Source organism: Parasteatoda tepidariorum, chromosome 3 (genome assembly GCF_043381705.1).
Source record: "Parasteatoda tepidariorum isolate YZ-2023 chromosome 3, CAS_Ptep_4.0, whole genome shotgun sequence".
Classification (NCBI taxonomy): Eukaryota; Metazoa; Arthropoda; class Arachnida; order Araneae; family Theridiidae; genus Parasteatoda; species Parasteatoda tepidariorum.
In genome coordinates this window covers 16,410,408-16,422,220 of record NC_092206.1, presented here as the reverse complement: position 1 = coordinate 16,422,220, position 11,813 = coordinate 16,410,408, and the positions used below count along the sequence as shown (strand labels likewise).

The 11,813-nt window shown below is 28.8% G+C and overlaps 1 protein-coding gene across 1 annotated transcript; it reads left to right on the top strand.

Moving 5' to 3' along the window:
- The first annotated feature begins 237 nt into the window (after nt 1–237).
- On the top strand, nt 238–11,798 carry LOC107456801 (mpv17-like protein 2). Its single transcript, XM_071178362.1, has 5 exons — nt 238–509; nt 3,321–3,556; nt 5,007–5,135; nt 9,432–9,543; nt 10,237–11,798. Exons 1-4 carry the CDS (start codon nt 341–343, stop codon nt 9,465–9,467), a joined length of 570 nt encoding a protein of 189 aa, XP_071034463.1. The 5' UTR covers nt 238–340; the 3' UTR covers nt 9,468–9,543; nt 10,237–11,798.
- Nucleotides 11,799–11,813: the final 15 nt, after the last annotated feature.

Sequence of the window (11,813 nt, the reverse complement as noted above, 5' to 3'; positions counted from 1 at the left end):
AAAGGGGAAAATAACGTATTACATTCTTATACAATTAAGAAGAAAAAAGGGAGGAGGATCAGAAACATGGAATCAGTCTTCTCCTCAGATGTCGTATTCGAGCATGGCGGTTGCGAATACGTAAGCCATATGCAGTGAGAACGGCTACTTTGCAAACCGATCTCATTTTTGGATTTCCTTTTTTCTGATGTGTTTGATCTCGATAAACCTTGAAATACAGAGAAATACGCAGCCAGAAGCGCTCTCATCGACAACTTCCGCCCGATGTTCACGCCGGTGTAAATTGTTTGTAAATAAAGATAAAACAAAAAGTGTAATATAGAAATATAACTGTCTAATCATGAGCTTCGTCTCTCGCTTAAAAAATCTGACAAATAAATTGTTTACTAAACATCTCTTTATAACGAATACAACTCTAGGCGTTTTCTTTTTTGGTGTGGCAGATGTTGTACAGCAGAATATTGAAATGAAATTATATGAGGGAAAACCTTATGAAGCGAAAAGAACAGGTGACTATTAGTTAACACCTCATGTAGTTAAACGAAACATTTGACAAATTTTTAAATGTGATTATGAAAGTTATTTAAAAATATGTAGTTTGCAATTTTTTATTATTTTAAAAACTAAAAAAAATTAGATTTTTTTTAGTTTCTAATTGTTTAAAAAATATTTTTTTTAAAAGCGTTTAAAAAAATTTTGAATGACGAAAGAAATTTATCTGTTGCGTCATTTAAGTTCTTTTCTTTTTACTATTTTTTTAAGAAACTGATGCCTGCACCAATTTCTAATTTTTATTATTATATTAAAGGAATCGAACTGTAGATATTTTATAGGCCAGTCATACGTTTACGGGTCTAGGAAATGAATTCATAGCAAGATGAGGGGCATTTTGTTTTGGATGATAATCATGCTACATGTAAAAAAGAGATTTGAAGATTTCCGTATTGGTACTTTCAACAAAAAAGTCACAAAATTCTGGCAGCAACTGACAGTAGCACGCAAAAGCAAAATAATGAAGGAAAAAAAAACAGAAAAAAACACGCACACACAAAATGAGAGGAATTTGAAGGGTATTACTTGTAACTACTGTGAGCAAACTTCAAAATATTATCATTATTTTTTAAATCTCTGTAAATACCAATTTCCATTGGCACTAATGTTGTAATATCCTCACATTAGCTTATGCGCAAAAGAGGATACCGTCCAATTTTTTATTATTTACTTATGAAAGCAGCTTGCCCGGAGGTGACTGTTTATGTTAACTGAAAAGAAACCAAGGCACTAAATTAAATCATCCGGCTATCTAATTGGAAGTAACTGGAAGAAAAGTACATAGTAGCTTATGTGAGGATGATTATAAATTCTACCTCTTGTGTTTTATTTGTTCTTTCTGTCTTTTATTAGTTTTTCTGTGCTATTGCCCATTTGTCACTGCAGCATGATGAGTATTTTTGTTTAGTGTCCAATATAAAACTCTTCCATTTTTTTTTATTTATTAAAAATTACTAATATGTAAAAAATTTGAAGAAATTTTGAAGCATTTCATGTACAGTATATATGTAGGATTTTCTGTAAACAATGCATCTATTGTTATGCAATATATCATTTTTTTTACAACAGGGCCAGGAGAACAAATTATTTAGCTTTTTTAGTGCTGCAAAGAATTTAGTTTTTACGTCAATTAACAATAATTTAATTATTTGTGAGAGAGAAATAACAATTTGTCTTACAAACCTACACCATATCAGTGTCTACTCTACCTTGTGCTGATCTATGTGTTTATAAACGAACTTTATGGATTCAAACCACAATTTGACATGTTCTGCTCTACGCAAAAAAAAACTTTACTGTGGACAATTTCTTTAACCAAATTATTGGGGATATTTCTGTAGCGCCAACTACAATCGCCAAGGTGCCAAATGGATTTTTAACTTGCAAATTTAAAAAACAACATGTAGATGTTTGCCCGGGGGTGGCTACGAGTTATACCTTTCGAGTTGGTCCCTTTTTGTGATGTTTTTTTAAAGTTTATCACGGGCCACTGCCCGCAAGTTTCCAGGACTTGGCGATTATTCTGCCACAGATCACGATATGGAAATCTCCCCAAATTATTTGTAGTTTGAGATGTTGGAAGAAAACTCTGATCATTGGATTTTTCTTAGGTGTTGGAGGGAACAAAAATTTTATTAAAAATTAAATTAATGGAGAAAGTTTATTCATAGAAAGTGTGGATAATTTGTTTTAGGTATTCCTTTTCTTTGTATATCCTAAAAAACAGCTTCATTTACCTTGAAAATTTTTTTTAACTGAAATAAAATTGTAAAATTTAATTTTGTAGTTAGATTATATTTTTTTTAGCTATCTTTTTATTTTTTATGAGTTAATTATTATTTTTTATCCTTAAGCAGGGGTGGAAATTCAGAAAATTTAACACAGGACCAGTAACTGAAACACATTACTAGTTTGAACACCTTTTATTGGCATTTCTTTTTATTGGTACACATTTTTATTGGCATTAAAACATCATTTTTACTATTATAAAAAACAATGCCTTTTTTTGACCTAGGAGGCATTTTACTAGAAGATGATTGTATAAAAATATTTTGAAATAATGACAAAAAGCTGAACTCAAGCATCATTGGGAGCAGTCAGTATTTGGGAGGGTGACCATCTCAAAACTTTGCTAACTGATGTAAATTTATTCTTAATAAAATTGCGCAATATCTCTATCTAATAACAATAAATTAACGAGATATAAAAATTGTTAAATTATGAGTTGGTTACAATGCTGTTAGCTAATTATATCAAGCAAAAGGAAATAATGTATTTTAAAAAAGAAGTCAAAATAAATATTCACATAATTTAACTTTTAAAAAAAAGTTTATGAAGTGAATTTAAATTAGAAATTACAATACAGCGAATATGTCATAAGTCTGATGAAATGTGCTGTTTTGTTGCAAAAACACAGACTAAAATGTGAAACCTGAAATCAAATAACAAAACAGCATATAATCTCTTTGCATTAATTGCTGATTCAGGGAATTACTGATAATTATTGTATGTCGGTCTGAGTCAATTTTTTGTGGTCTCAAACCAACCTAATTTCAAGTCCTGCTTTAAGCTAAATTAGTAGGCCAATGTGTTTAAAACTCCTGACTCATTTTTTGGTCCTAGTCTAGCCCTAACTTGATAGATAGTACCATCAAGTCAGGGATTGGGATTCAGGGATCAGTAATTTGGATAAATGTGGATTGGATTTTTGGTACTTTAAATAATCGGACAACAAAAAACTTTTTTTTAATATTTTGTTTTTGTTTCAGCCAATTTATTGTTATCTGGCAGTATTATTGGTGTTGCTGGTCATCACTGGTATTCATTCCTGGACAGAAGATTTCCTGGAACAGCTTATAAACAAGTTGCAAAAAAGTTGCTTTCAGAAATGGTTATAGGACCACCAGTATTTCTTGCTTTTTTTCTCTTAGTAGGATTTTTTGATGGAAAACCTGTAAAAACTAGTATGGCAGAATTCAAGAAAAACATTTTACTTATATTAGCTGTAAGCATATCTTATTATAGTTGACTATCTCAATCTGATAATAATTTGTATTTTAGTATTTAAAGATGTTTTGGATTTGTTATTATTATTATTATGCTAGAAATAGTTATTTTAGTTGTCACCTTCGACTCTTCATTTTTATCCCTTTAATTGATTTGTGTTGTATTTTAAGCTAACTTTTTTTTTATTTTTAAGAAGAAGAAATGTATTATTTTAATTATTCTTAACTTTAATTTAAAGAATTTTTTTCATATTTTTGTTTCAGTTATCGCATGTCTCTTTCTTGGCTTCAACATTTGCAATATTATTCATATTGAATAAATGATAAAATCTGTTATAAGGATAAAAGAAATCAACTTTCTATTTTTTTTCCAAATGTTATCTTACTTACATGACAACAAAAATTAATTAACTGGATAAGAATGAAAGGTAACAGATAAAATTATCACTCATATATTTGTTAACTGACCGCGTCGCGAAACGGTGGCTCAGTTTCGACTATATACCGGACATGACTGCCTAGCCACACACCTGTTTCGTTTAGGGCTGGCACCCGATCCCTATTGTTCTCTGTGCATGAGCGAAGCTGTTTTGGATGGCGGCCACATTCTGCGCTGCAGGGCCCTCTGCGGGACGTCGTCTACCGAGCGATATTGGAAAGCAAGAGCGCTCCTGAGGAAATGACTTTTTACTTTCTTGTTTTGTTCCTGTGTTTTTACCTTTTAACGTGTCAATTCACCTCTGCCATTTGAAATAAATAAATAAATATTTGTTAACTAGCTAAACCAAACCAAAATTTTCAAAATGGCAGATAAAACTGGAAATAATCTTGTTTTTGTTTGAAAACAGATGACCAATTATTGAATTGTCTCTCATTGGTTTTTAGAGTTTAAACAATTTTTTGTGTTGCCCAAAAAGTCATTGTAATACTTTTGAAAAATACAATCTATTTTGCCTGAAAAGAAGCTATTGAAATTGGACGATACTTTATTACCTACATTATATGCCTAGTAGTTTAGGAAAAGAAAAATCTGTGAACACGTAACATATTTATGCTTTTTATTTCAAATGTTTGATTTTAAAAATAAAACAATTACAAAATTTCAATATGATTCTTGAATTAGACATTTCTTTTTGTGAGTCATATTTGCTTTTCTTACTTTCTTTATATCTTTCTGCCTAATAAATGTGTGTGTGGGGTAGATTCTTTGCTTACTGCGGATAGGTTACGATTCGATTTCCCGTATTAAAAATTGAGTGTCTGATAATATTTTAGTTTCTCAGACCCTGTCTTCGGCGTTTTTAAATTCATCATGATGTAGTGTCAACAGAGTGTTGAATGGTTAAAGAGACATTAAAACTATTCTATGTGTTTTATTTATTATTGTTTTTTTTTAAATTATAATTTTATTTTATTTTTCGTTCTTACTGGAACTTATTTTGATTTTAGGCTGACTGGGCAGTTTATGCACCTCTTCAAGCAATTAACTTCTTGTATCTTCACCCAAAGTACAGATTTTTATATGTATGCGGACTATCCTTTATGTATGACATATTTTTGTCATATATATTGCACAAAGTAAGTTAATCATTTGATATTTTGTAAATACATTATATTGCATATAAAGGAACTTTCAGTAACTAAATACTTTTTTAATGTGTATTAATGTGTTATTATCATTATGTACTCTTTGAATATCATATGAGTGTCATGTTTTGTTATAAAGGGAATTGAATAGTTGAAAAAAATCAGTAATATGATATTTTTTAAATTTGTGTAAATTGTGATTTTTTAAATTTGTGATTTTTGAATGAATTAAAATTTACTAATTGTAAGAAAAACTGAATATTCACAATGAGAGGAATGTGTAATTTAAGTATGGATTTAAGTAATACTTTTTAGTTCTATTTTTACAATAATTAGTTCTATATATAGTTTATATATAGTCTATATAAAATATATATATAGTTGTTAGTCTGCATCTCTGAGTATTTAATATTTTCTTCAAATCTGGTGTTAATGTTAATATCTTTAAACATTTAGATAAATATATCTTTATAAAACATATGAAAAAATGAAACAATTACATGTTATGTATTGATTGATATATTGATTGATTGATGAAATGCATTTGATAAAATGTGTATATGATAAAAAATCAGTAAATAATATTAATTAATCAGTTGTTGAGGGAAAAAAATTACGTTCTCTTTGCGCACATAATGTAAATTTAGAAATAATATTAAGATTATATATTGCTTTAAAGTAGGAGTGCACAACCTTTTTCAGTGAAGGGCCACATGCACAGCAGATTGACCAATGAAGGGCCGCATGCCAAAGTGTTTAGACCGACATATTGAAAGCAATTGTTGGTGGTGATTGTTATCTAAACATCATTGTTTATATAACACTAAATTCTTTTTGTCGGTTAACCTTGTAATCTCTTTGCAAAAAATACAATACTTTAAAACGTTTAAAATTAGAAAATGCAAAACTGATTACTTAAGAAGGAAAACAGAGTTCGAAAATCAGAATCAATTTATCAGAAAAAATTTAGATAAATTGAAATAATTAAAAAACTATGGAAAAATTGAAATTTTTTTTATCACATTACAAAATACAAAAATCCGTTTAAACATAAATTTTAACGTTAAATTTTTTTTTCATAGAATTACATTTCAAATAAATAAATATTCTAGTTATTAATATAAATTCAAGTTAAATACTTTGNCTTTAAAGCAATTTCTAGTTAAGTTTGAATTGTTTTATATGCATTTCCATATTTTCTAATTCACCAGATAAAAGGGAATAAGAAACAACAACATAGAAATAGGAAAAGTTTGGAATTATAATTTTTTATTAAAAACTTCTTAATATTTTTAAGCTATAAGAATTTAAAAGGAAAAATTATTTATTTAATTTTTTTTTCTAGTATGTCAGTGGCAGTTTTAATCTAAAAAATATTAGTTTTTAGAAACGAAAAGTACACCCCAAAACCAAGTTTCGTCAAACTAGATTTGAAACTGTAACAGTTTATTTTGTGAGTAAGTCACAATATAAAAGAATCCATTTTCACCAGGCAAGTTAAAACTAGCCCTAAGTGAAAAATTTTTTGTTCCAATTTAGTTTTGAATTGCAACAATTTGTTGTTTAAATAAACATGCTTATTATATACTTTTTCTAATCAAAATCTTTGATGAGTTGCTTAAACGCATTAAATTTTAGCCATTTAAAAGAAACATTCTTTGTTTCTGCATCTTCTGTCTAATATATACAAGTATATTTAATTATAATGATCTCATTTCATTGGAGATTTTAACAATGCTAAGAGCAGCAGGGAATTTGAGAACAATGCTTGTTTAGGTTTTGCTGAACTGAGGAAAATGATGCTATCGCTTTCTTGTATAAACTTTAAAGCATTTCTGGTTATAATGTAACAGTGGGCAGAAATGCAACTTTACTTATGCTAACATAAGCATTTCTTAAAAGTGGCAACTTGGGGTGTTGTTGCAACAGGTAATGGCCGATATTAGCAGAAGACTTGTTGAATTTGTAATGAAGAATGGTAGGCATTTAAAAGACATCGTTTTTGCAAAAGAAGGATTTTTTAAAATTTTCGGTTTGATAACTAAATGCTTTTATGTTTGCTCTTCTGTATTTAATGTAGTTAAAACTAATCATTCAAAATTGCTACCTTCAAGAACCCTCAGGGGTCCCGCTCTAGAGGTAGACCATCTACTCGATGGCTCAACGACACCGAAAACGACCTCAAAGTCCTAAAACCTAAGAACTGGAGGGGAGTTGCCATGGACAGAGGGAGCTGGAGAAGGCGTGCTGTTGAGGCAGCCAAGGCCTGCAAAGGGCTGTTGCGCTCCTGAAGAAGAAGAAGAAAACTAACCATTCACTGTTGACAACACTTTTAAAATCACTTCATCTGCTGCGACATATTTTATAACAATGTTTTTAAGGTTTTATGAGATTGTCACCTAACATGGCACTTCCATCAGTTATTCAAAATTTGTAAATTAAATAGTTTTAATTTGTCCAAGAGAAGCCACCCTTTAATATTACTCCATAAAATAATTTTTTTTATTTCGGCTAATAGCACGAGATTTCTTATCTAAAATTAAATCATCACTAAAAGTAAAGTCAATGTTGACAAAGATGATCAAATGGATCCTAATTACATTTGATTAAATATTAGAGCTTGGTCATCTTCCTCAAGTCAAAATTGCTCATTCCTCAATTTTTGATTGAAAACTTTTAAACTTAGAAATTTTATGTTTAAGTTGATCGGAAGCTGAAAAATGATTTACAAGAGAAACGTTTATTGCACACAGATTAGGGGTTGCAAATTAAAAATAAAAAACCTTTCAAAATATAACAAGGTAAACTGAATCGATCAAAGCCTGATTTGTAGTTGAAGGAAGCATTGAGGACAGAGAAGAAAATTATTAAAAATAAAATTATTCGATCCAAGTTTCGTTGGGCATTTAAATTAGTTTTCCTTTCAGTCTTGTCTTATATGATTTATTGGATTTTGATTGCTTGATTGTTTCTTTCTTACTTTAACATTAATTTATGACTTCATATGTCTTAACTATTTAAAAATTTTTTTGGCTGGGCTCTTAAAATATGCATAAAAGGTGGTCATTACATATCACCATAATATTTTACCAAAATAATCAAAGTAAAATAATTTAACACTTACTTAAAAAATGATGCTATCAGAGCCTTGGTTAAAACTTTTTATTGTATTTTTATTGATTGTATTGCTATCCTTGTACTACATTTTTGTTATCATATACAGTCAATTCGCTATAACTCGAAGTACGATTACTCGAATATTACTATAACTCGATTTTTTTATGAGGTCCCGACCCTTTTATCTTCAATTTCATGTTAATTATTCTCGATTACTCGAATTTTACTCCCTTTAACTCGATTTTTTTTGGATCTTTTAAAGCAAGAAAAAAAACCTAGGAGCTGATATCTTGCCCCTTCCTTTGCAACACACACACAATGTCTTTCGCACTCTTCATGGAGAAGCTAAAGCTGTCCCTCTTGAAGTATGTGAACAATGGTTAAATGAAACGTTACCAAATTTACTTAAAGGATACAATTAAAAATAATGTTTTCAATATTGATGAAATGGGTTTATTTTTTAAATGTCTTCCAAATCAGACTAGGATGTTTAAGGATGAAAACTGCTCAGGGGGTAAAATGAGCAAGGAACGTTTGACTGTCCTAGTTGGTGGAAATGGGTCTGGGACAGAGAAATTGCCCTTAGTTGTTATCGGAAATTACCGAAATCTCCGATGTTTCAAGAATGTAAAAACGTATCCTTTGGATTACTAGTCTAACAAAAAGTTTTGGATGACATCAGTTTTATTTGGAGACTATGTAAGAAAATTGGATCGGAAATTCTTTGCTAAAGAAAGAAAAGTGATACTCTTTATGGATAAATGCACAGCGCATAGTGATCTACCTAATTTGAAAGCAGTAAACTTGCAGTTTCTCCCGCCAAACACAACAGCAAAGTTGCAGCCGATGGACCAGGGTATCATAAAGTGCTTCAAACAGTCTTATCGTAAATGGCTTGTCAGAAAAATGATCTTAAATATTGCAAGCATTTAGAAGATTTGTAATTAATAAATAAGCATTAATTAAATAATCCGACAATATTTTGAAAGTCCATAACCGAAACTAACGGTAAGTCGAACTTCCGGTATGTCGAAGTTTTTCGTCGGTCCTATCAGATTCGAGTTATCGCGAATTCACTGTATAATTAATTCTCTTTCTGTTTATTATTATGAGGCATATTTTAAAATCGTAAAATCTTATTAAAAAAAATTTTTTTTTTGTTTTTCACAGGATGAAAATAAAAAGTACAAAAAAGTGGAAGGTTGAAATATTTTGCATTCCAAGAAGAAAAATTGTGATAAATATTTTATTTAACAAATATAATTAATAGTGGTGGAAAGTGGTTAGTATTGTTCTGTTTTGTCTAGAAAGTTATTTCAAGATAATCATTATTTTTTTTAAAAATGGTATCTATAGTTATTCTTCACAAAAAATACATATCATATTTCCTTTTAACTCAATATGTATCATCATCTTTCCTTTTAACTTTTTAATTTCTAAATGAGTATTTTTAATTTTTTATATTAGTTTGATGGTAATCGAGGAATTTCTTCAACATTGGACAAAAAAGTGAACATACAACTAACTTCTAATTATTGGATTTTTATGTACGGACTCAATTTCAACAGTTTTAGGGCATAACTTTAACTTAAGTTATGTGATTTCATAACTTAAGTTATGAAATCACACACAGTAACATACTTTCTCTGAATAAACATATCTTTTTCTGATGAATTTAAATTTCTGACTCTTAAAATATAGGAGGTAGCCACAATCTGGGAAATATGGTGAAAATAGTTTAGGTAGGAGATCAATAGAGGTTTGAGCCCATTAATGTATTTTACCAACTCAAAAAAGTTATACTTTTATTTCTTTTGATTGTTGATTGTTCTGTGTTCATTAGATTTTTTTTCAAATTTTGGCATTCGTCACTTAAAATTTTGTAAATTAAATTGGTGTAAACATTTGTGTGTGTGTATATATATTCTTTGCAATTTCAATTTTTGCTATATTTTTTTATTTTTTCATATTACAGTTGCATCCCCTATTTTGAGGGTCAAGAATCCAAATCTGTTCAAAAAAATGCACGCTTCTTCAGAGAAAGAAGGTTTTTGTGTCTGATTTTGTAATTTAAAATATAGCTGCTGTAATTAGTAGGCATATTTAAGGTTAGGCTCTCAAACCATTAAGATAATCCTACTAATTTAATCATTTCCTCAATTGCTATTTTGGTGTTTGCTTTTTTTCTTTGTCCATACTGGCATTCATATTATTATATGATGCATTTCTAAAATTCAATAAAACTTTTAGTTATATTATGCTGTAATTAAAAAATTTTTTTTTGTTGCAAGTCTTACTTTATATTGCTTTTTTTTAAAAATGATTATTATGTGAATGAGTATTTAAAATGTGTTTTGAGTGTGAGATAAAAAAAAAGAATGGTAAATGATTAAATATTTCATATTGGAATTAAGTAAAGTCTCTCTCTCTCTTTTTATTCACATATTTAGTTTGAATTGAGACCATGCAGAAGTTAGTAAAATTTTATGCTTTTTTTTATTTATTATGCAATTATAATTTATTACAACAGCAGTTTTTAGTATTTTGTTGAATAAAATTAATTCTATAACCAAAATATTTCAATTATATGAAACTTTTTAATAAAAATTCACTAAAACATTTCATAAAATTTTTTGAAATACTTAACTATTTTTTCTAATACTTATACTGCAAAAATTAAATAAAATAACAATGTTTTTATATGCATATATATAGGTTACAGATAAAGCAAGAATAAAAGGTAAACAAAAGCTAAATCAGTTAAAGTTAGGGTTTACTAATCCTAGTCTTTTGAATCTGAAAGAATCTCTCATGCTTTCACCTTTTAACTGGCCAAAAATGGGTTTAACTATTTCTAGTTTATTGAAGTTCAAAGTTATGTTATGCATGAGGATAAATTGGTTTATAATTGGGTAATACATAAATTATCATTCCCCAATACAGCACAAATGAAGTTAGTATTTACTGCATTAATATTTCTCTAAGGGTCATTGTCTAGAAAAACGTCTATTCTAGATATTGGCTGTGGTCTTTAACCTACTACCATGCGTGAAAAACATTATTAGCTGGTTGAAGGTGAAAACACGGGAGGTTTTTTGAACTTTAACCTACTAGGATAAATATTCTCCAACTTAAAAATGTTGAACCTAGGTTTATCTTTTATTCTTTATTCTGTAATTATAGGTTCTTGCTTCTGTAACTATGGACATTAGGTTAGTAAAAAAAGTTTTTTTTTCCTGGTGCCTCATGTAACCTATTATAAATTTTAAAGAGAATTTTCTATATTATCTGCACCTTACTATGCAGCTTAAATAAGTTCATTGCACATTATAGTCATATTAAAAACTAATATTAAAAATTAAAGTAATTAATTAAAATTAGAAAAATTTAATTTAAAAGCTAGAGCATAATTTTAAAATCTTTTCTTCATTAATAAATACATTATTAAATCATTGTGTTTGCACAGTTTATTTTTTTAAGGAAATTCAACTAAGCAAATTTTTGTGTTTCTTGGCAAAGAAGAAAAGAAAAACAAAATGTTGTTTATTTGCT